Source organism: Malus domestica, chromosome 05 (assembly GCF_042453785.1).
Source record: "Malus domestica chromosome 05, GDT2T_hap1".
NCBI classification, from domain to species: domain Eukaryota; kingdom Viridiplantae; phylum Streptophyta; class Magnoliopsida; order Rosales; family Rosaceae; genus Malus; species Malus domestica.
Window position 1 is genome coordinate 45,394,532 of NC_091665.1, and position 25,407 is coordinate 45,419,938.

General features: G+C 36.8%; 2 protein-coding genes and 2 long non-coding RNA genes across 5 annotated transcripts; 3 read left to right on the top strand and 1 right to left on the bottom strand.

The window, feature by feature from the left end:
• Positions 1-458: 458 nt before the first annotated feature.
• Positions 459-4,871, bottom strand: LOC103434501 (uncharacterized). The gene is made up of 5 exons (XR_529282.4): positions 4,594-4,871; positions 4,404-4,493; positions 4,192-4,274; positions 3,971-4,082; positions 459-587 (listed from the first exon to the last, which is right to left on the bottom strand). It is a non-coding gene; the product is annotated as an uncharacterized lncRNA (long non-coding RNA).
• Positions 4,872-8,313: 3,442 nt separating this feature from the next.
• On the top strand, positions 8,314-10,889 carry LOC139195843 (uncharacterized). 2 transcript variants are annotated; one of them, XM_070821576.1, is made up of 6 exons: positions 8,314-8,653; positions 8,848-9,001; positions 9,118-9,503; positions 9,700-9,808; positions 9,896-9,978; positions 10,682-10,889. In XM_070821576.1, exons 1-3 carry the CDS (start codon positions 8,475-8,477, stop codon positions 9,334-9,336), a joined length of 552 nt encoding a protein of 183 aa, XP_070677677.1. In that variant the 5' UTR covers positions 8,314-8,474; the 3' UTR covers positions 9,337-9,503; positions 9,700-9,808; positions 9,896-9,978; positions 10,682-10,889. The 2 variants fall into 2 exon arrangements, with proteins under 2 accessions (XP_070677677.1, XP_070677678.1); XM_070821577.1 differs by having other exon boundaries at positions 8,848-8,948; positions 9,101-9,503.
• A 438-nt stretch (positions 10,890-11,327) lies between these two features.
• Positions 11,328-12,234, top strand: LOC139195844 (uncharacterized). The gene is made up of 3 exons (XR_011580901.1): positions 11,328-11,466; positions 11,622-11,706; positions 12,098-12,234. It is a non-coding gene; the product is annotated as an uncharacterized lncRNA (long non-coding RNA).
• Positions 12,235-24,420: 12,186 nt separating this feature from the next.
• LOC103427809 (uncharacterized) lies at positions 24,421-25,398 on the top strand. The gene has a single exon (XM_029103326.2). It carries the CDS (start codon positions 24,421-24,423, stop codon positions 25,396-25,398), a length of 978 nt encoding a protein of 325 aa, XP_028959159.1.
• Positions 25,399-25,407: the final 9 nt, after the last annotated feature.

The window sequence follows — 25,407 nt, forward strand, 5'->3', positions numbered from 1 at the left end:
ATAAGTCCTATAATTTATCATTGATTCATATCTCATTTGAGTGATGATTATCTAGCAAGTATTCAAACGGTCTAAAAAACAGAAACTAAATATATTAATTTCATGTGCAGTTAAAGCGTACAAAACAGTTCAAGTTGTTTCAAGAGTTCCCTAAGACAAATTGGGAGAGTTCCATCAAACATTTCATTTAAAGTTTGCTTATGAGCAGTTGTGGCACCATCAACAATTGTATCATAAACATTACATTAACAACCTTCCTACCAGTACAATATAAATGTTTAAAGTGAAAACTTCTAAAACCTTCTCTACCATATCTGTATTTTCTGAAGCACTCCAGAACCCCCTTCACAATATGGGGTATTTGGATTCCTAAATTCAGTTTTTTTATTAAATCGACCTAAAATAATCTTTAAGCGAACACTCCACATTTTCAGTAAAAAATAAAGCGCCTGGCTCACTATTCTGAATAGAAAATTGTTTACTAAAAATGGACATTGGCTTGCCCTGAAGTCTTCCATTGATGTGTAACTCATTGTGTGCACGTGCTTCAATGGAATAGTAAAATAGCTTACTGGTGATACATCAAACTGCATGTAGAGAGGCTATTCATAAAAAAATATAAAATCTACAGAATATAAAAGTTTCACATAATACAGATAAAAAATATAAGGTCCACTAGGAAACTTAAAAGTAATACCTTGTTGCTGAGCTAGGGTAGGTTTGGGGTTTTGAATGCAAAATGCCTACGAGGACTAGCACACATCATCTGCTACAACATCAAGAATCTAAATTCAATATTTCTCTTCATTTTATTCCTTCTCTTTTTCTCCTTTACTAGGGAGAGAGTTTGTGTGTGTAGCTAGGGGAGGTAGAAGGTCAACTGAGCTTTATTTCAATTGGGTAGCCTGTTTTGAACTGGGTAGCCTGTTTTGAACTGCTCATAATGAATGTTGAATGATGAATGGATGAAAATGGAAATGAAGTTTCAACTTCTTTTTTTATGGCAGAAAAAGAAATTGAAACCTACTTGGTTTAACCACATCAGATTGCAATCATCCGAATTGTGTTCATGTTCATGCAGATTTTTGTAATCTGATATAGTTAAACCATGTAGGTTTAAATTTTTTTCTTGCATAAAAAATAGTTGAAATCTCAAATCAATTTTTATCCTTCAATCATCCAATATTCATTACGTCCAAAGCAGGCTACCCAACTGAAATAAATCTAATTGACCTCTACCTCCCCTACCTACATTCACAAACTCCCTCCCGGTAAAGGAAATGACATCTCTCCAGAAAATGAATAGAGATATTGGATTTAGATTCTTAATGTTGTAGCAAAGGATGCGTGCTGCTGTTTGTGCTAGTCAATCATTTACTTAATTGATAATGGTAAAATTTTGTGCATTCAATCGTATAAAGTACATTGCTCAAGATCTTTGTCTTTCCTCCAAAATATGCATCCACGCTAAAAATGAAACTATGTGCAACTCAAGTGACAAAGTGTGAACATCCAATCATTATGACCCCTAATCATTTCTATGAAACTTTTATATTCTCAAGATTATATATTCTCTCCATGCAATTCGATGGATTACCAGTTTTATCTCCACATGTGCACACAAAACCTTGTTCGCGCGCTCTGCAACCGTCTCAGATATTATGTTTTATAAGGTGTTTCATTTATCAAATCCCTCAACTTCCATCCCAACATCATCATAATGGTTGACAAATATCCTTCACCTTGGATTTGAAATTATATTGATATATTAAATCAATTTCAGCTAGGTATAATTATGTTATTTTCTACGAGTTACTTTAATTTCAAATAATTATGTTCGTGTAGATAATTGCAATCTGATGCGATTAAACTATGTAGGTTTCAATTTCTTTTTCTGGCATAAAAAAAGATGATACATCAGCTCCATTTTCATATGGATCCATCATCCAACTTTCATTATAGGCAGTCCAAAACAGGCTATAGTAAAGCCCAATTGAAATAGAGCCCATATGACCTTCTATATCCCTAACTGCACGCACCAACCCTTTCTCCCCATTTAAGCAAATGACCTATGCAGAAAAAATAAAAGACAAGAGAAGAAAATGAAGAGAAATGTTGGATATGGATTCTTGATGTTGAAGCAGAGGATGCGTGCTACTGCTTGTGCTGAGCATTTTGCATCCAGAGTCCCAACCCTAACCTTACCACAGCAACCAGGTATCAATTTTAACTTTCCTATGAACATTAATCATTTCTGTGAAATTTTTATATTCTGAATATTTTATATTTTTTTATGTGTATTCTCCCCTTCGATGTATCATCAATTTTACATCCTAAGCTAATTTCTTATCCCACATGTGCTTCAATGGGATAAGAAATAAGCTTAGGAGATAAAGCTGATTATACATCGAACTGCAAGGAGAGAGAATACACATAAAAAAAATATAAAATCTTCAGAATATAAAAATTTCACAGAAATGATTAAGGTTTATAGGAAAGTTAAAATTGATACCTTTTTGCTGGAGTAGGGTTAGGGTTGGGACTTTGGATGCAAAATGTCCAGCACAAGCAGTAGCACACATCCTGTGCTTCAACATCAAGAATCCATATCCAACATTTATCTTCATTTCCTTCTCTCTTCTTTTATTTTTTCTGGAGAGAGGTGCTTACCTTTACTGGGAAGAGAGTGTTGGTGCGTACAGCTAGGGGATATAGAAGGTCAACTGGGCTTTATTTCAATTGGCCTTTATTATAGCCTGTTTTAAGACTGCCCATAACTAATGTCGGATGATGGAACCAGATGAAAATGGAGCTAAGGTTTCATCTTTTTTTATATGCCAAAAAAAAAAATTTGAAACCTACATGTTTTAACCGCAACAGATTGCAATCATTATGATGATGTTGGGATGGAAGTTGAGGGATTTGATATATGAAACACCTTATAAAACATAATATCTGAGACGACTGCAACGCTCACGAACAAAAGGAAAACAAGTTCAAAGGACAATCTGAAGGCTATCTATCCCCACCCAACCGAAAGCTGCTTGGGTGCTGAAGTTTCAGCACGAGCTCTTGCTTACACTCAATTCTAGGGTGGACACGTGTCCAATTTTTGATTTTTTTTAATCAAAAATTGAACTCGTGTTCACCCAGGATTGGGTGTAAGCATGGGTTCCTGCTTAAACGTTTAGCAACCAAATATTTTCTCCTTTTTATGCACATCACCCAATTACACGTTTAAGCTTCCATTTTCCTGTTATTCTGAGGGCAATTTCGGAACACAAATTAACACGTTTACTAAAATGTTTGATGGAACTCTCCTAATTTGTATTAGGGAACTCCTAAAACAACTTGAACTGTAATCATTGTGTGTATGAATATAATTCTTATGTGATTTATGTATTTTTGGTTATTTTTATAGGCTTTTATTGCAAGCAAAATTAATATATTTAGTTTCTCTTTTTTTAGACCGTCTGAATACTTGCTGAATAATTTGAACAGAATAAGGAAACAAAACTTCACCGTATTCAAAGATTAACAAACAAAATTATGCAACAAAGAAACCCCAAAAAGAAAATAAGAAGCCAAAATAATTTTATCGAAGAAGTTATTTAAATATTAATTTGATGCATTCCTGTAGCAAAATGCTTAACTCAGAAAAAAAAAAATCAAACTTTATCCATGCATTTAGAGTTGAAAATTATATCATCATTTAAGTCTAGGATAGGTTCTTCATATGTCATCAAAACGGTTCCAGTTCCCATGGTCCACATGTATATTCTCAGTTCTGATCCAGGGGATTAATTCTTTTCTTTTTTTTCTGGGAGCAAGTATGCTTAGTCCGACATCTCCCAGTTCTTATAAAATCAGTTTGAGGTTGCCATCACAGCATATCGATAATACATGATAAATGAAATGTATTCGAATCTGTAAATGTTGAGCCAAGCAAAAGCTGAAGAAAGAGCTTTACCTTCCTGATTTGCAGATGCCGAAACTTTGAAGCGTATTTTTGTACGTTTGGGACCTCTGGACCAGCAGCTTAGGGCGTTCCTTCTCTCGGCTATACACTGAACCCGAATGTCCTGCACAAAATGACAAAAAAAGAAATGCTGAGATCTGCGAAGACAGAAGATAAAGTCAACTATGTTTTGCAGATAAGTACCATAACTTGTCAAAATAAGGGTTTTATACCTTGTGTTTGCTCGGATCTGTGATCTCCGAGAAGATATCTTCTCCTTTGTTCTGTGCAGACCACAAATATGGAATTTTTTCCCCTACAACACAAACCGTCAGCCTTAAATTTAGTTTAAATCCGTGGGGTGTCCAATACATGCATTGTCAAATAGTACCGATCGTGTTCTACATTAGAAGATTAAATGAAAGCGGGGTCCATTTTTATGTACCTGAGGTGTAGATCGGCTAAGATTGCAAGTTTGGGGGCGCTGGATGACCTCTGTGCTCTCGGAGCTGGCGGCTCGTGGTAGTTTTTCTTGCTGTTTGTCAGATAACCATACGCATGTGTTAGATCTGGCTACATTTCACTAAAACAACTAACTCTGAAACGAAAATAACAAGATTTTAGGAGGGTTTTACCTTCAGCATCCCAATTTTTCATGCTTTCCCCATCACGACTGGCCCGCTGGGTACTCACGGAGGTGTGTATGTTGCTGGGTTCTTGGCTGCGAAAAGGATGCAGGGCTTAGACGGAGCTGCTGTGAAATGGATGGTTTGTATGAATGAGCGCTGCTTGAGGTTGGAGAAATGAGCGCAATTTCTGATATTAAAGAGAGAGAAGGCGCCGAGAGATGAGAGACATCTCTCATGTTCTAAACAGAAGTGGCTGGAGGCTTGAAGGAGAAGTCCTCAGATCAGAACAGAGACGCTAGGGTTTCTAAAAACAATCAGAAATGAAATGAGCGGTCGCGCAGCATGTGTTAGTCACTATATATGGGAAGAGGCTAATTTGAAATGGAGAAATAAGGAGTCGTTCGGCTCTGAGCTCGAGGAGGAAAGAGGACGAATTAGGGTTGCGAAATGGGAACCAGCAGCAACAATATTAAAATAAAAATCTTGCCAGAGGCCTTGCACTACAATCCAGCCCATTGATTTTGGTATGCTATTGGACCTAAATTTTGGGGATTGGGTTCAGCCCAAAAGGTTTCTCATCATTTCAGCATGTGATTTTTCCAAGGTCCAAGCCTTGTCACGCACATGATATTTCCAAAATAAGCCCCGGTGTGTTCATTTCCTCTAGTTATATATTTTTTTTAAGAAAACTAATGAAAAAAGTTTGAAAACTTTGAGTTTTAATAATAAGGACAAAATAAATGATGAAGTGAATAATAGCAGGATTGACTTTTTCGTGTAAAAATATGGTTTTTCGTTAAAGTGAACAATACTGGGAGCTTTTCGTTAAAGTTCTCTTTTTTGTTTTTTTAGTTTTTCATATATAGTTTGTTTAGTTCATGTTTTATTATATTTTTATTTAGTTTTCACTTCTTTTTGTTTTGTCGTTTTTTTTTTTAGAGTTAGTTAAGGGTTATGTATTATTTCTCTTTGGATTGTTTTATTTGTCTTTTGTTTATTTTTTTCACATCTTAAGGACAATGGCAATCCTCTTGAGTTTTTGTGGGGATGATTTCAAGATTTGAATGTATTCCTTTACTTATCATCGGACTTGTCTCGCCCTCAAATCTACCGTAGGGTGTCAGTTAGTTTGGTCAAGTTAGTATTTTATCTTATATTAAAGTCCCTTAAAGTTTCTTTGGATAAAAGACCTTTCGAATGTTATCTCAAATGTCATCTTTAACTATTCTTAAATTTATAATAAAACCGTTATGTTTCATGTCAAAAGAACATATTATTGGATGTCAAATTTTATAATTTCTTTTTTTTTCAACCTATCTTTAGTTTTATAATTAATAACTATGTTGTTAATATTATAGTTGGTAGAATGATAGCTTTTGCGGATATGATTTTTAAATTATAATAAAGATAATAAACATGTCTAACATGCAATAATGCATTAATTATAGATGAGAGAACAAGTAAGTTCCCTTCAAGAGGAACACAAACATTATCCATAACTTGAAACACCTACTATGGTTATTTAATCATACGGCCTAATGATATTTTTTTTCATTTGTAAGCGAGAAGTCTTAAATTTGATTCTCGTTAAAGGGCGAAGGTTAACCATATTATTATAGCAAACTTATTGTAAGACTTGTTCACTTTCCTATCAGCTTAGTTTCCATACTATTGTTTGTTAAAAAAATACACTAAAACATTGCATCCAGTTCTGTCGGTGCATTGTAAAATTTCTGATTACAAAGTGACAAATTTGAGCACAAAATGAGAGCATTAAAGTTCGAGTCTGGTAGTTAATTAGAGCAGTGAATACAAGGCTGAAAATGGTCAAAAGCATCACATGTAAATTGCCCTACATCACAACAAGTGTCGCATATTTTAGTTAATACCGTTTGTCCATCTCTCATTTTATTTAAAGAAAAAATAATGAAAAATATTTGAAAGCTTTAAGTTTTAACGATAATGATAAAATAAATGGTAAAATGAATAGTATCATGATTGACTTTTTCATGTAAAAATATATTTTTTCTTTAAAGTAAACAGTACCATAGAATCGTTTAAAGAGCCTCTCAGCTCAATGAACTTTACTGAGCCTCTCTCCTTTTATTTTAAGGAAAACTAATGAAAATGGCTTGAAAATTTTAAGTTTTAACGATAAGGACAAAATAAAGGGTAAAGTAAATAGTACCATGATTGACTTTTTAATGTAAAAATGTGATTACCAGGATTGACTTTTTAATGTAAAAATGTGATTTTTTGTTAAAGTGAACAGTACCAGAATTGACATTTTATTCACAAAAATTGTACTTTCGAATATTTACACGAGATGTGATGAGATTGATTAAAAATCTTTTTAGGACTTCAAAATAAAATTATCTTTGAGTTACTCTTATAATACAACATATCTCTCATTACATGTTTAACCCTATCATGCCTGGATCTAGAGATGACAAATCAACCTATTGGGTTGTGAATGAGTACCTGTTAAGATCCGTTTAATTTTAAATCACCATAATATAAAGGTGAGATTGGTAATGATGGTAATAATGTAAGGTGAAATCAAACTAAATGAATCTTAATATGTACACATTAACAATCTAATAAGTCGATTTGCCACATCTGCTTCCGTATCATTTGTTTCGAGGTTAAATTGGAAACACGAATTAGTTCGTGTCTGGCCTCCAATTGCAGATGACACATCTAATGAGGCATTTGATTGAGAGACAATCATCCCAAACTTTCATTTTGTTTCCATTTTTACCCTCCCACTCCAAGCACTAAATATCGTATTTATTAGTATTAAATCTGTTATTCATTCTCTATTTTCTTTTAAAAAAAATATATTATTCTTTATTCGTGAGCGAACTAAGTAATGAATTTATTGTTATCCATAACTCACGTCAACTACATTTTATTAAAATGACTTATATTTAAAATATGTACTCGTTAGAATTAGTATTGCTTGTTGTCAAAGAATGTCTTTGTAATCATTATATTCAAAGCTATGTGCTTAGATGTTTTCATCAAGAATGAAATTTCTTTGGCTTTGGCGTACCATGTCAATCCTCTTGAGTTTTGTGGGGATGATTTCAAGATTTGAATGTGTTCCTTTACTTATCATCGGACGTGTCTTGTCCTCAAATCCACCGTAAGGTGTCAGTTAATTTGGTTAAGTTAGTATTTTATTTTATATTAAAGTTTCTTTGGATAAAGGACCTCTCGAATGTCTTCTTTAACAGTTCTTAAATTTATAATAAAACCCCTATGTTTCATCTCAAAAGAACCAATTATTGGACGTGAAAGTTTGTCAAATTTGGTGTTATATTAGATAAACCGTAATATTCTTCAGTGTAATTAGGATTGATTAATAAATTGACTAGCATGGGCACAAGTTTTTTTTTTTAAATAATTAGATATATGTTAGAATTACATGTAGAAGAGGTTTTGAAAAGAAAAAAAAGAGCAAATTTTAGTTATGTAAAATTACATTTCTACCATATATTTCTTATTCATGTTATGTTTTAATTAGAGGGTTAAACTGATAGTTTCATAGAATTTTGGTTAATAATAAATGTTTTATTAATTACTAGAGATAGTAGAAATAAGTTATAAATAAAAAAAAAGAGGGTATTTTCGACAGCACCGCTACAGTACCAGCCTAATTTGCTATTCTCCACAGACCCAAAATAGGAATATCAGCAAACCTCCGAAACGCCGCGTTTAGTACGTTCCAGGGGGACCGAGCGCAGCGCACTTCACTGGGCGTTTCAGGTTCTGGCGGGCACGAACGAAACGGCGATTGACGTCGTACCTTCCTTGGCGCCCAAACGGTAAATCAATCGTCGTTTTCGGCAATTTGGGGCTTGGGGTTTTTTAGAGGGAGTGAAATGAAATTGAATAACTTGCAGACGATTTCAGATTTTGATCCCAAAATTCGAAGCTGCATTGGGCTCTGGCGCCTTCTTCTTCTCCTTCCCAATTACAGTCGTCGTAGCTTTCGCATTCAGAAATCGAATTATTGGCGCCGCAAAAACTTCCATCTGATTGTTTCTTCTTCCTTTCAAAGGTGAGCACTTTGCTTTGCATCCACATATTTGAGTTTGCTTGTTTTCTTTGAATTTTGAGTTTTTTCTTCTTCTAAATGTTGAAGAATTCATATGAGTGACTGTAGCATTGAGCTGAGTGATCTGTTTGGAGAGTCAATGAATGTAAAATTGTGATTTTTTTAATTTAATTTCTAATACTCGTGTTTTTGGTCAGTGTGAAATTCGAACACTTTCCGCTATCTGGCATGGTGGTGGCAAAGGTGTTTGATTGTCGTCACGGAGATTGTCAGGAACTTGAAGGGTCAGCTGCATTGGGTATTGTTTGTCCAAAATGTCTTCATCTCCTGGCAAAAAACCAGAGGCTATATGTATATATCTACTCTTGTGTAAATGATTATTCTGTTAATACAATTGAAAACTTACAGAGGACGTTTTCTGTTTCTATATGGACCTCTTTGCATTTGAAGATTTCTTGCTTGAGCAGAAGCGTAAAGAACAAGAGACACTTGTGAAGGAGCAAGCTGAGAGAGAAAGGCAAGCAGAAGAGCAGAGGCGAATTGAAGCGGTGAAGGCAGCAAGTGACGCTGACAGAGCACATGCAAAGGCAGAGATCTTAAAGAGACGACAAATGGTGCAAGAGTTGATAAAAAAAGGCTGCAAGATCTGTTCAAGACGTTTGGCACATAGAGTCTGGAGAGTTTAAAGGCGAGGACTTGGTGAAGTTATGCTATAACCAAAGCTCAGGTCCTCTTGCTAATGCTAAGGAACTATGGATTCATGGGCGGCGTATTGGTTGGAATGATGGATTGTCAATTGTAGAAAGGCTCCGTAGCTCTGAGAGAAAGGATGGTGACTGGTGGTATGCCAATGGTACGTATGTGCATTTTTGTATTCCTGTCCTGTCTTCCTCGAACATGCATAAAATGTTACAATTTGCGGGAGATGGCTATTCCTTATCGTTTGTTTTCATTCCTTTACCAATCTGAGAATTATGAGATAATTTTCTGTTTGTTGCCGGCATAGCATGTTGTAAAATCATCCTTATTGTCAACTTTATTTCTTGTAGTTATTGTACCTGATCAAGCTGTTGTCTTGGAGGAGTCACCAATCAACATGGTGCATATTTCTGTTGAAATGGCCCCCATTGCAAGGGCAAGCTTGTGAGCATACACATTGTCAGTGTGTACTTGCTTGCACGTATAGACCCTACTGGTATTGTTCATTCCTTTTTCCCCCTCCATTATTCATAACATTTATTCTAGGTTGGCGGTCTTGGTGATGTGCTTACGAGTCTCTCACGTGACGTGCAAGACTTAAATCACCACGTCGACATCATTCTTCCAAAGTATGACTGTTTGAACCTTAGCAGTATAAGTTTTTCTGCTGTTGCTTTATTCCATATATCTTATATGCTCTTTTACCCTCTTTTTCATTATGCCATTGAGAATTGGTCTTTTGTTCCTTCTTTTTTTATATTCTGTAATTTTAGTAAAAAAGTGTGCTCATTCTAGGTCTTATATCTGGCATTTGCCTGCCTATTTTGGAGATGATTATTGGATGTTTTTTTTTGAAACACAGATTTTTTTCTCTTTCTTGTTTTTTACATTATATTCTTTCTGATTCATGCATTTAGTTGTTCTTATTCAACATGAGCTTCATAATAATTTGGTTTCTAAATTGCTAAATGTCTGTGTTCCGATACAGGCGATCTAGTTTCAGTGTGACAGAGCATGAGTTTCAGTGGATGTAATTTAGCACTTTTTGCATTATGTGTGTGTGTGTGTGTGATTTTCGAAATTGCACATTTTTATGTGGATTTCAATATGTTGTGTTGCCGTTTTCTTATATATTTTCTAAATTAGTGCCGTCAGTTCTAAATCTCTTTAATGGCATAACAGATGCAAACAGAATGCACTCGTATTTTCTCATTTGTGGGTTGCCAGAGTCTTGACCTATGGTTTTAAGTACGAGTGTTTAGAAATTGTTTGAAACCTGGGTCGGATGCGTGAGTCCTGTAAGCTGATTGATATTGTTGGTTTCTTCTGCAGGATTACGTTCCAAAAGAAGCGTTTCTGGTTTTGAACCTCTCGTCGCCAGACTTCAAGCTATACAATCAATTTACAAACTAGACAAAAAATGCCTCACATGTATCCAGCTTAAGCTTTTGGACAAATATATAAGATCCCCTTAATTAAGCGGCAATAATGGGTTGGGGTTGGGCAGCTTGGCTTCAATCCTGATGTCCTCCATTCTTCTTCTCCTTGCTGCATTTCTTCATGGTTCTCTGTATATAATAGAGAACCATTTTGTTGTTTTTCTAGATCTTGCAGTTGAAGTCGACGTTGGTTCTTCTTCTCCTCCATCAGCCACACAAGTGATGTCATCCTGGCCAAGAGACGACCCATTCTCAGATAAGGTAGAATTAACAGATGATGATGAGACTTTCCACCAAGGTCGGACATAAGCTCTTCGGATTCATCATTACCAGTGTAACTGCAACTGCAAGAAATAATCGAAGTTTTTGCAAGAAAAGCAAGGATTCCATTACAAATAAGAAACATTAGGTTGTTGGGCTACTTGCAAATTTGCAAGTGGAACTGGTTCCTCAGCTTGAAAATGTGGCTCCATCTTCATCTCGTCAACAACCACCCAAAAATTCACTGGCTGCTACTGTTGTTGAAAGTACCACGAAGCAATCACTTGCTCTAGTTCCAAAGGATGTATCAAAGCTAGCACAGAGGTTTTTTCATTTGTTCAATCCAGCATTATTTCCTTATAGACCACCCACAGGACCAGTCGCGAACCAGATTCTTTTCACTGATGCAGAAGACGAGTGAGTTGCACGCTTTCTCCTTCATTCTTGAGTTGGTGGCTTATCCTGATTTGTTTTTGTAGTCAGACTTTGGAAATTGTGATTAATATCAATCTATATTATTCGTTTATTATAGTTTTTGGGTTCAAGTGTTTTATATTGGAACTGCAACACAGATTATTAGCATCGGAGATGATGGAATATAATACAGATTCGAAGGCAATTCAACAACGTTTTCTTCCTTGCAAAACTAAGCACCAGGTAATTTTTTCTAGACTATGTACCAGGTAAAACATTGTGTTGGCTGCCGAACTGCTCATATTAGAGAAAAGGGTGTGGCTAGACTTCAAGTCAGATTCCGTTCTAGACTTAAATCATTGCTACTTATATCCTTTGCTTCCTAAATATTGATGAATGTATTGAGGCTTAGGAATTTTCTGAGCTTTTGGAATAAAAAGTAATTGCAGTGTAAGAAACACAAGGTTTTGGGTTCGGGCTGTGATTGTAAAAGAAATAGGAGGTTCGGAAGATTTGTTTCTAAAAGTTACATCAAAGTGGATCATAGTCTTTTAAGTTTGTCGGTTTAGCTGAGCCTGGACTACAAAATTATTAAAGATGGGGATTTTTATTTTAAGTTCGGTATTTGATGCAGGACTGCCAAGCTGAAAAGTCTGGTCGAGAGAAGAGCGCAGGTGGTTTGACCGACAATAATGCAGGTGGAACTTATGTTCATGAGGCCTGGCCTTTTTAGCAGATTGGATACGGGGTATTTCCTGTGTGGTGCTATCCATGAATGGGTACATGTTTTTGGGGTTAAGGATGCTACTCGATGGTCAATCTTAAAGCACCTGGTGTTAGACATTTTGCATCCAGTACCACACAAGCGAATCATTCTGTTTCTCAACTCTGTTATCAGCCGTATCGAGCCCGTATAACTAATGGTGCGCTAGCTTAACTCTGTTATCGGCCGTATCGAGCCCGTAGAACTAATGGTGCACTAGTTAAGCTAGCGCCGGAATTGCCTGCTATGAAACTTCCACCAGTTGTTGGTGTAGTCTCACAATCTGCCTCCAGAGGCTTTTTACGTGGGACATCAACATCATCCACAGTTTCAACTTCCGGAGGTGGTAGTGGTGCTTGCTGCAACACACGATCTATTTTCTCAACTTTCTAAAGTTGGAAGGTCCAGAAGATTCTAGAATTATCAAGGATAAATGTGCAGGAGAAGGAATAGATGTTGATTGTGATCTTCAGATGAATGGGAAGCTAAAGACCTGTACAATGGCATAGGCGCATCGCTCACATCGTCTTGAATTCGTAAAATAATGTTCAGCTCTTGCATGATCAGTTTTCGAATGCCATACGATTGTAGTTTGTTTTTCAAGTTTACTCTCGGTTTTTCACACTTGTGCAACTACTAGTTATTTGAGTACCAATGGATCTTTGGGAACTAAATCCTACTTGCTATTCAATCGTACAGTACATCGCTCAAGATCTTTGTTTTTTTCTCCAATATATGTATCCACACTAAGAATGAAACCATGCGCAACTTAAGTGACAAATTAAAAAAGCATCCAATCGTTTTAAATCATAATATATAAATTGTTGTGCTTGAATTGAAAATCAGACTTTCAAACCACCATAATAACAAAATCTGTTCTATTCCATAAACCAGACATATAACAAATCTATTCAAACTACCATAATAACAAAATCTGTTCCATAAATCAGACATAATAAATCTATCTACTCAGCCATCCAAATCTATTCTAGTCAATCATCCAAGCTTGGTCGACCATCTTCCAACTCGAAATCTCTCTCCTCGTGGCAAATCAGCTACCTCCATCACTTTAAGCCCTTCAACTTGACAAAATTCAACTGAGGATGTACACAAGAATTGCATCCGCAGTTGAATTTTGTCAAGTTGAGTGTACTCTCAAATAGTATTTAGGTCGTTTTATAATCATATTCGAATTGCAGAATCCAACTGCAATTATACCAGAGATTCGCCATGTTTTGAAGAGGGTTCTAGATATGTTTTTGAAATACCATTCTGATAACAAATTTAGACAAATCCACCTAGAAAATTTGTATTGGACGGGTAGGAAGGTGGTTGGTATTATGTTTAGGAAGGAGCCAAGGAGAGTGATTTGGATGCTCTAAAAGTGACGGTAACTAAAATGTTCGATGGAACTCTCCCCACTTGTCTTAAGGAACTGTTGACTCAAATTGATGAGAATTCATTGTGAGTATACGTATAATTCTTATGTAGGCTTTGACTAATTTAGTTTCTCGTTTTTTTAGGCCGTTGCAATACCTGAGATCTCAAGAAAGGATAAGCTACCGGACCTATGTTGTTCGCAACATATTGGAATGCTCAGTAACGTCGGTAAATATAGGCAAATTGGATAACTATTGGAAGAATGATCCAATATGTCAGCTTGTTCAACCTGTCGCATGGAAAAACTTGTTAGGTGGAACCTATGAGAGTAATGCTAACTGTTGGAACAGGCAGTCGGAGGATCATATCCCGTATCTTATAATGGCGAGGAATATTGGGGAGCATCATTTGTCTGCAAGTAATATTGATGAAAATTGTGCTCCCCAATATTCCTCGCCATTATAAGATACTGCCATTATAAGATACTGGATAGGATACTCCAACTGCCTATTCCAACCGTTAGCATTACTCCCATAGGTTCCACCTAACAAGTTTTTCCATGCGACAGGTTGAACAAGCTGACAAATTGGATTATTCTTCCAATAGTTATCCAATTTGCCTATATTTACCGACGTTACTGAGCCTTCCAATATGTTGAGAACAACATAGGTCCGGTAGCTTATACTTTCTTGAGATCACCGGTATTGGGACGGCCTAAAAAAACGAGAAACTAAATCAATCAAAGCCTACAAAAATAGATAAATCACATAAGAATTATATGTATACTCACAATGAATTCTCATCAATTTGAGTCAGCACTTCCTTAAGACAAGTGGGGAGAGTTCCATCGAACATTTTAATTACTGTTGCTTTTAGAGCATCCAAATCACTCTCCTTGGCACTTGGCTCCTTCCTAAACATAACACCAACCATCTTCCTACCAGTCCAATACAAATTTTCTAGGCGGATTTGTCTAAATTTGTTATCAGAATGGTATTTCAAAAAAATATTCAGAACCCCCTTCAAAACATGGCGAATCTCTGGTATAATTGCAGTTGGATTCTGCAATTCGAATTTGATTGGAAAACGACCTAAATACTATTTGAGAGTACACTCTGCCCTAAAAAATAAAGTTGACCCATGCTCCCTACTGTGAACAGGAAATTGGATTCTAAGACAATTCTCAGATAGAAAATGTACAGAATCAGACTTCCAGTGGATAACATCTAATATGTTAGAGACGTTAAAGATTGACATTGGTTTGCCATGAAGTCATTCCATTGAAGACGGTGTGACTCGAGGTTGAGTGCTTGTTCAATGGAATAGGAGAAGAAAAATCGCTCGGTGGAGGCAAAATTGGTAATACACCGAACTGCAGGGGGAATGTACATAAAAAATATAAAATTTTCAAAATATAAAAGTTTCACATAAATGATTGATTAGGGTTCATAGAAAAGTTAAAATTGATACCTTGGGGTAGGGCTGGGAGTTGCGGTAGGGTTGGGGTTGGGACTCCGGATGCAAAATGGCCAGGACAAGCAACAGCAACAAGCATCCTCTGCTTCAACATCAAGAATCCATTTCCAACATAGCCTGTTTTGAACTGCCATGATGGATCCGAACGAAAATGGAGCTGAGGTTTCATCTTTTTTTTATGCCAGAAAAAGAAATTGAAACCTAAATGGTTTAACCGCATCAGATTGCAATCATCTGCACGAACACGAACATAATTAATTATTTATAATTCGAAAAAAAGAAATTAAAGTAACTCATAAAACAGAAAGACAAGAGAAGAAAAGAGTATATTTGTACCTAGCCGAAATTGATTTAATAAATCAATATAATTTCGAATCCAATCGATCCAAGGTGAAGGATATTCGTCAACCATTATGATGATGTTGGGGATGAAAGTTGAGGGATTTGATAAGTGGAACACCTTATAAAACATTAGGAAGGTTTCAGGGAAGAAATCAGAGAGTTCCAAGTTTGGGTTTGGCTTTTTGGGGGTTGGTCTGGATTTAACTAGGAGGAGAGGGCATAAGCGAAAGAAACGGTTCGCAAGGGAAGAAATCAGAGAGTTTCAAACTACGAAGAGAGGGCATAAGCGAAAGAACGGCTGCAGAGCTTGCAAACAAGAGCACCTTTGTATAATCTGAGTTTCAGAAGGCTATATATCCCCACCCAACCCTAGGCCCTTTGTATATAGCTTTAGTGGAAGACAGCACATCACCCAATTACACGTTTAACCTTCTATTTACCCGTTATTCCGAGGGCAATATGGGAACACAAATTAACACGTTTAAAAAGGCATTTAATTGAGAGATCGTCATCTCCACCTATACTTCAAAGTTCACAAAAGTCACTCATTTCTTTTTAGAATAAAATAATATTGTTAGAAAAGAATAAAATAAAATAAATCATTTGGGTTTTCTCAACTACGTCACATCCTACTATTGCCAGAGCAATACCAATTACTTAACATTTTAAATCATTTGGTTTTGGGTCCCACGTGACCACTACTCTTGCCCGTTTATTTTCACTCCTCCCCTCAGCTGACACTCATCAGCTATCTCACCCTCATTCTCTAGGATATCGTTCGGTATGCAGACGAAACGAAACAGAAAAGGAGTAAAGATATCATCGAATAGAAACAAGGAGAAAGAAGAAGGAGATGAAGATGTTATAATTTTATGTTCTACGGATGTGGAATGAGTCGTTCCAGAAGATAAGGCAGAAGCACTCCGTTATGTCGCGTCCCACGTATCAAATGGTAGGGTGCGTTTGGTACGCAGACGGGACGGAACGGGACGGGACGGGACGGGACGGAACAGAACGAAGGTGTAATTTTTTAAAAAGGCATGGGGTATATTTGTCTTAAAATGGTAAAACATTGTGTTCCACAGACGTGGAACAAACCCGTTCCAGGGGGTGGAGGTGGGACGCAAAAACACCCAAAATCTGTCCCGTGGAACAGCCCGTTCCATCCATTTTTGGCGCACCAAACGCGGGACGGAACGCCTTGTCCCGTTCCGTCCCGTCCTGTCCCACGTACCAAACGCACCCTAGAAGCACTCCGTCTCTTCCCCCAACAAAACACACACACACACACACACTCTCTCTCTTTTCTTTCCCTCTCCGTACGTGCCCTTAATTTTAATTTGAAGTTGACAAATCTATCCATTAATTTCGTGTTTACCCTTAATTTTACAAATGGGGTGTGATATCCACACACCCATTTTTACTTCTCACACACCCTTTTAATTTTCGGCCGTCGGATCAGATGAAATGAAGAAGATCTAACGGATAGAAATTAACAAGGGTGTGTGAGAAGTGAAAATGGGTGTGTGGATAGCACACCCCTTACAAATTGGCCATTAATTTCGTAATTATCCTTAAGTTTACAAATCGACCATTAATTTCGCCCTCATCATTTGTTGATTTCCTTCCTCAATTCTCTCTGATCAACCCCCTGTTCTTGGCAGGTCCCCTCCCTCACCCCCCCCCCCCCCCCCATTTTTCTACAGAGAGACGTCGTGTGAGAGGAAGAGAGTAGTGGTAATGACGGCACCAGATTGAAATGATGAATCTGTTAGGTTAGATGAATATGTGGGGTTTTTTAAAAGGAAAACTAACGAAAATTTCATAAAAACTTCATTTTTAACAAAAAATTCTTTTTAAAGGTATAGTAAATAATGATGGTTAAAAGTAAAAATGTGGTTTTTCGTTAAAAGTGAACAGTATCATGAGTGTTTTGTTAAAACTCTCTTTTTCAAATCACAAATAATATTATTTTAATGACTATATGCCCACAGTCCATCTTATGTTCAAAATTTCTAGACACATGCATGGAATTGGTCTGCACGAAGACCATCAGACGGCAAAAGTTGAATTGAGTCAGCTGTCACCAATTTTCAAGGTGCAAAGTTATCATTTTTGCCCTCAATTTTGAAACATGCATAGTTCGTTACAAATCGGAAATGAGTTTCGTCTGCTGTCACGTATTTATAAAAATAAGTACCATTCGAAAATAATAAAATAAAACTGAAAAAGTGAAAGGAAAATTGAGGTTCACGTAGAAGACTTACGTGGCATCACAGGAGTATTTTGATAATTTCATTATTACTGAGAATAAAATACAATAAATCTCGGTACAGGATGTCACATATCAAAATTTAAATATTTTTTTTAAATTAAAATGTTCATTGAAAACAAATTAAGATAATCTACATAAATTTTATTTTCAAAAAAGTTACCCAAAAAAAATTTAGGTTAAAATTATTATTTAATAATTTTGGTCTAAAATTTTAAGCCATAAGAGTTGGAGGAGAAAAATAATTTCTGAGTTATGATTTAAAATATTTTGGCTTAAATTTTAAACTTTATCCCCAAAGGTTGGAGATAGTCTTGGGACTTTTACAGTCAGCCAAACAATTGCAAAACTTCACCAATCTTCCAATCTATGCACAAGTTCACGTAATGCAAATTCAAAATCTACCATTTAGCTACTTAGTACTACAGTATAATGATATTTATTTTCAATAGCCTATTTATTTTGAAGTCTCTCTCCTAAAAAGCTATCTCTCTCCCAGCAAACCCTAGACGTCAACCCGTTCGCCGCCGGCCTCTGGCTATGGCTGGGGGCCGGTGGCAACCTCTCATCTCCCTTTCCTAGCTCATCATCCCTTTCTCCTTCCCCTATTCCCCATCTCAGCCATCATCCACCCCTCGCCATTCTCGTTTTTCTTCCCACCTCCTCGCCGACCCATCATTCCCGACCTTTCCCTTTCTCCTCTCCCCTTCCTTGCTTCTCTCCCACCATTTTGGGTGCAGATTTCCATGGATCTATGCCCTATACCATGACCTGGGCCATGCCCTTTCAAGATTCTCTTCGATTTGGCGCTTGTTTTCCTTGTGTGGGGTTTAGATATATGCTGCAGGTGGCTTGGACCCCCTCGTCAACTCGGTTTCATGGTGGTGGCTCCCTCCTCGACGGCTTCGGTGCTCTCAGCTCTGGAGGATCGGCTTGGTATGGGAGCTTTGTAATACCCTGAAAATTTTAAATATATGAAAATGTGGAGAAAATCGAAAATAAATCGATTTATGATTATGAAGAATTAAATCGAGAATATTATTGAACTTTTATATGATTTTTCAAGAAATTATAATAATTCGTGTAAGTTTAGTTTTAAATTAAACTAGTTACGAGGTTTAAAGTTTGGACCTTAATTATTTAAAATACGTAGACCTTTTAAGGTCAAAAATTATATTTTTGAATAGAGCTCGACCTCACGAACGCGTAGGCGCAAACCGTTCGTGAAACGGAGTTAGAACGAAGAAGTTATTAACGTTTAAAGTTAGGGGCATTTTAGTAAAATGGTTAAGTTCAAGATAATTCCAGATTTTTGAAGAAAAATCTGGAAGGCCACGTGTGTGGCCGAGATTTAAAGACATAAATGATGGGCGGTGTAGAGGGGAAATAAAGGAGAGAAATGAGGGAGAGAGGAACCAATCAGAAAAAAAAGGGATGAGAGGTGACCAATGAGGGAGGAGAGAAATGAGGAGAAATGAGAGAAGAGAGACACGGGGGATCGGGACCCGGGTCTTGGTGACCCGACCTGGTCGGCATCATACACTTTTCCGGTGGATTTTCACCCCTTTTTCCGGTGAAATGCATCAAACCACCCTTTGGAAACCCCTCAACGATCTTCCCTCTTCCTATTGCATCCCAAAAATCATAAAATTTGGTCTTGAAATTTAAAGAAAGAACACTCGGTGCCGCGACTTTCCTTGTTCGAAATCCATCAAAATCTGAAATGTTTTGGTTCAATTACAACCACCATTAGACTCCCCTTAAGAGCTGGAACAAAGCCCATTCATTGGTTGGGGCGTCGGAGTTGCTATGGAGTCGAATTGAGGACACCCAAATCTTAGGGTCCCGACGGGTTTTGACGAAATTGGAGCCTTTCCAGGGCAAATTGGCCTTGGTTGCAGGTATGAAAGTTTCTCTACTCATTGAGATCTTCATTTCTGTAATTTTTGAGAATTTTTAAAAATAATTAAATTTTTCGGCGAACCGGGGCAGCCGACCGCCACCCGCGGCGATGGGTGCGGTGGCTCACAGCCAGGGAGCCTACAAGTGTGTTTTATGCGAATTTTGTTATTCTAATTATGTTTTTTTGATTTAATTGATGTGGTTTGAACATTACTACGTTTTTGGTATATGTTGGATTAAAGGAATATTTTCGGGTTTGGTTAAAATTTTGAAGTTTTGAACTATGAAAGGCTTGATCCCTGTTGAGGGTACGTAGGCAGTCTAACGAGACGTTAGATGCAGCCATAAAATAAAAGGAAAACTAATGAAAATGACTTGAAAACTTTGAGTTTTAATGATAAAGACAAAATAAAGGGTAAAGTGAATAGTACCAGGATTGACTTTTTAGTGTAAAAATGTGGTTTTTCGTTAAAGTGAACAGTACCGGGTGCTTTTCGTTAAAGTTCCCTAAAATAAATGTGTTTAAATATTCGAGAATTAGTATATAGATGGAAATTGATCCAAGAGAAGAAAATAAATTAGCTATGTTTTTAGGTTGGGCCTACCATACTTATTTTCCCGAAATATACAAATATATCGGGGCAGGGGCGTTACAAGCTTGGTGTGTTTGTCTCGGTACGGCTCGGCTCGACTTAAGCGTGGACGCCGGCGTCCCACTGTCCATATTTTGGAGGAGGCCTAGGCCTGGGTGCCTCGTTCCCCCTGTTTTTTAGTTGTACATTGGATCCTTCTAGGTGTAGTTTAGTTCCTCTCGCCCTTGTGCACCGCGGTGACGCTGATTTTTGGCTAATTTGGTCTTTGCCTTTGTGCGTTGTGTATTGTGAGTCTCGTCTGCTAACGGTGACTTTTAAGTGATCTCGCACTTTCGCAATGACTTTTTGTAGCCTCGCTATTCAACGATAACCGTTGTGTCTGCTGATATCTCTCTGGTGCATCTATCGTTTATTGTGACAGATATGTACTGGTAGATTTGTGCGCTTGGCGACTGTGTGGTTGAGCTTGTGGGTGTCTACTAGGGGTTTAATGTTATTTGTTTGTTTTTGTGCAAATTCATTACAGATCAATTTATTGGTCACTGGAATTATGTACCCAATGACACTTTGTAATTGTTTGGTGTTGATTAATGAAATACTATGCTATCGTTTATTGTAAAAAAAAAAAAAAACCCCTAACCCTAGCCCTATCCTCTTTTGAGCTGGTGGTCTGTGTCAATCCGTATGCGGACATGGGTAAGTGGTGACCAAAACAATGATGCCCTGAGATCCGTTTGCTACTCGAACGATACATATGTATGTATGTATGGAACATTCGTGATAACTAACATATGGTCCTATCCTAAAGCTAAAAGTATCCGCTAATCAAGGGTTAATATAAATTATTGAGGCAAAACTTCCTTTTACGACACATGATAACAATCTCGCTCATTGATGAATTCATGCTTCCAACACTGGGGTCTCAATATAAAAAGATAAAAAGACAAAATTAGACAAAATTAACATTGAAATATTCGGTATCTTTGTAAGACCATGATTTTCATCTATAATATTGTTCCATACTTTAATGAAACCAAGAAATATCAATTAACAAAGAAGGGAAATATATACAAATTAAAAGAAGGGAAATATATACAAATTAACAACCAACAAATGGTTTATTTATAGGGAACTTTAACGAAAAGCACCCGGTACTGTTCACTTTAACGAAAAACCACATTTTTACACTAAAAAGTCAATCCTGGTACTATTCACTTTACCCTTTATTTTGTCCTTATCATTAAAACTCAAAGTTTTCAAGCCCTTTTCATTAGTTTTCCTTTATTTATAATATACCCTACTCATCTTTCTTAATGACAGAAAGAGTACAAAATTGTCACGCATTCCAAATTTAATCATATTTTATTTTTTAATATTAGAAAGTTACAAAAGTACTTTTGACGGACTAAGTGGAAATCTTATGTTAATGTCCTAATGTGAACATTTGAGTCCTTGTTACACTTTGCTCTCTTTCTCGTCGTTCTAGACGGTATGTATGTGTTCTCATGAATATAAGAGCACGAACGATGCATAAATCAAATAATTTTGACAACAACAAATACAAAATCACTGATTGACCTCTCCGTTTATCCCCCACCCCCCTCTCTCTCTCATTCGACAAAAATATCCATCATCCTCTTTTCAAAATTGCAATTATATAACTAAAAATAATATATAAATAAAAACAGAAAATATGAACCAAAGATTGACAAGGGAAACTAAAATTTAAAATAATATATAACTAAAAATAATATCTGTCTCGTTCTAAGAGGACCCTACCCCTTCAACTTGTGCAACGGCAAGGTATGAATTCTGTTAATCTCTTTCTGAATCAAACCAACCCGATTTTACGTTTTCTCTTGGTCTAGCTCACCTATGATTTTGCTGCATTCGGTCATTTTGTTGGATCATTTCTTAGTTCACTGAATAGCCCATGTTTTGGTTTGATCAGTTTTTGTGATTAGTTATTGTTTCTGATTCATATTTTCTCAGAACAACTGTGATTCTTTGTTGTTATGCTTGCTGGGTGTTAATCAATTTGTTTGATTTTCAATTGATTAATCTGTTGTTGATATCCATTTTTGAGCTTAATCGATGTTTTCTAATTGATTATGGTTTCTCACTGCCTTCCAGTCTTCTTGGCCAATGTAAGTGAATCGAATGGTAAACGCCACTTATTTTATCGTAAGATGTCGGCATTTTACTAAGAGTCATATAGTGTTTCGACGGAGCACTTCGAGGTAAAAAAGTTTCTGCGTTCAACCTCTCTAACAATGCAGATATAGAAAATTGGATAAGTGACAATCAGCAACGATTCTAAACAGATAGTGGCATACGAGTTGATATGATTGGTTAAAAATCATATCGAAAATCTATCCACAAAATTCTTATAGAATCATGATACGTGTCGCTACGGCATTTGTTAAAAATCTACCCATAAAAATTGTACTTTCGATTATCTTTGAGTTGCTCTTATAAATTATAATACATCATATCTCCTATTACACGTTTGAGCCTATCATGCCTGCATCTAGAGGTGGCAAATCAACTCATTGAGTTGTTAATGTGTACTAATTAAGATCCGTTTAATTTGATATCACAATAATATAGATGTGAAATTGATTGTAGTGGTTAATGGGCACTCATTAACAACTTAATAGGTCGATTTACTACCTCTACCTGCATTTATATCATTTGTTTCGAGGTTAAATTGGAAACACGAATTAGTTCATCTCTAGCCTCCAATTGCAAGATGACATGTTTAAGGAGGCATTTAATTGAGAGACCGTCATCCCAAACTTTCATGTTGTTCCCATTTTAACCCTCCCACTCCAAGCACTAAATATCATATTTATTAGTATTAAATATGTTATTTATTCTCTATTTTATTTTTTAAGAAGATATTATTCATTATTCGTGAGTGAACTAAGTAATGAATATATCAACCACATTTTATTACAATGACTTATATTTGAAAGTTATATGTACTCGTCAGAGTTGGCGTTATTTGTTGTCAAAGAATGTCCTCGTGATCATTATATTCAAGGCTGTGTGCATAGATGTTTTCATTAAGAATGAAGTTTCTCTTGCTTTGAAATACTATGTCAATCATCTTGAGTTTTTGTGAAGATGATTTCAAGACTTATGTGTTCCTTTACTTATCATTGGACTTGTCTCGTCCTCAAATCCACCTTAGGTGTTAGTTCGTTTGGCCAAGTTAGTATTTTACTTTATATTAAAGTTTTTTTGGATAAAAAATATCTTGAATGTTATCTCAAATATCTTCTTTAACAATTTTAATTTATAATAAAACCGTTATGTCTCGTCTCAAAAGAACAAATTATTGAACGTCTAAAATTGTCCAATTTGGTGTTGTATTAGATAAACCGTAATATTCTTCGGTGTAATTAGGATTGATTAATGAATTTGATAAGTAAAAAAAAAGGGTATTTTCGACAGCACAACTACAGTGCCCGCCTAATTTGCCAATCTCCCCAGACCCAAAATTGGAAAATCCGCATAGCGCCGAAACGCCGCGTTTAGTACGTTCCATGGGGGCCGGGCGCAACACACCGCACTGGCCGTTTCAGGTTCTGGCGGGCACCACGAAACGGCAATTGACGTCGTACCTTCCTTGGCGCCCAAACGGTAAATCAATCGTCGTTTTCGGCATTTGGGGCTTAGGGTTTTTTAGAGGGAGTGAAATGAAATTGAATAAAGTGCAGTCGATTTCAGATTTTGATCCAAAAATTCGAAGCTGCATTGGGCTCTGGCGCCTTCTTCTTCTCCTTCCCAATTACAATCTTCGTAGCTCTCGCATTCAGAATCGAATTATTGGCGCCGCAACACTTCCCATCTGTTTGTTTCTTCTTCCCTTCAAAGGTGAGCGCTTTGCTTTGCGTCCACATGGTATCGTATTTGAGTTTGCTTGTTTTCTTTGAATTTTGAGTTTTTTTTTTTTAATGTTGAAGAATTCGTATGAGTGACTGTAGCATTGAGCTGAGTGATCTGTTTGGAGAGTCAATGAATGTAACATTGTGATTTTTCAATTTAATTTCTAATATTCGTATTTTTGGTCGGTGTGAAATTCGAACAGTTTCCGCTATCTGGCATGGTTATATGGTGGCAAAGGTGTTTGATTGTCGTCACGGAGATTTGCAGGCCTGTTACGACTTCTAGATTTGAATAGAACTTGAAGGGTCAGCTGCATTGGGTATTAGTTGTCCAAAATGTCTTCATCTCCTGGTGAAAAGCCTTCTCCTGCTACCGATAGCTTGAGTAAGCGGCATGAGAGTGTATTGAGACTTGAGGAGGATGAGGGTGAAGATGAGGATGAAGAAGAAGATATTGATTTCAATCCTTTTTTAAAAGGAACTCTTTCGCCCGAAGCTTCTTCAAGCCTGAGCTCTGATGTAGAAGGTTTAGACGGTGGAGTTGTTGACAGCAGCAGAACCACTATTGAACCTGCCAGGATTAATTCTTTGAGAGTGGCTTGTGAGGTGCAAAAGTGTTCTGTTGGGGATTCTGAGCATGGGGAGGAAGAAACCTTGATGCAAACTAATGTTTCTCCTGACGGCACATCTGCAAATGAGTTTGAAAAAACAGTTTCCGGAAATGCTAACAGTGAAGCTGTTCAAGAAGAGGATCATGTCTCAAGCAGTGAAACTGATGTTAATGTTGCTATAGTAGGAGAGTTGACTAACACAGAAGACATTCCAAAGCCCACTATGGATTTAGATGATGAGGATGAGGATGCTATTTGTAAACGCACCAGGGCCCGCTACTCATTAGCAAGTTTCACACTTGATGAACTCGAGAATTTTCTTCAAGAAACAGATGATGAGGACGACCTCCAAAATGTTGATGACGAAGAAGAATACAGGAAATTCCTCACTGCTGTTTTACAGGGTGAAGGTGATGACCAGTCAACTAAAGAAAATGAAAATGCTGATGATGAAGATGAGGATAATGATGCAGACTTTGAGATAGAACTTGAAGAGTTACTTGAGAGTGACGGGGATGAAAATTCTAGGGACAACAAAAGTATAGATGAGAATGGGGGAGCTGGAAGACGACCAAAGACTAGGCAGAATGAGTGTCAAAAAGCACCTGCCCAATGCAAGAAGAAGAATTTAGGACAGACAAAATGGCCGTTGCGCCCCCTTCTACCAGTTATGCCAAAAGGGACCACTGTCTTGTTTCTCTAATCATGCCAG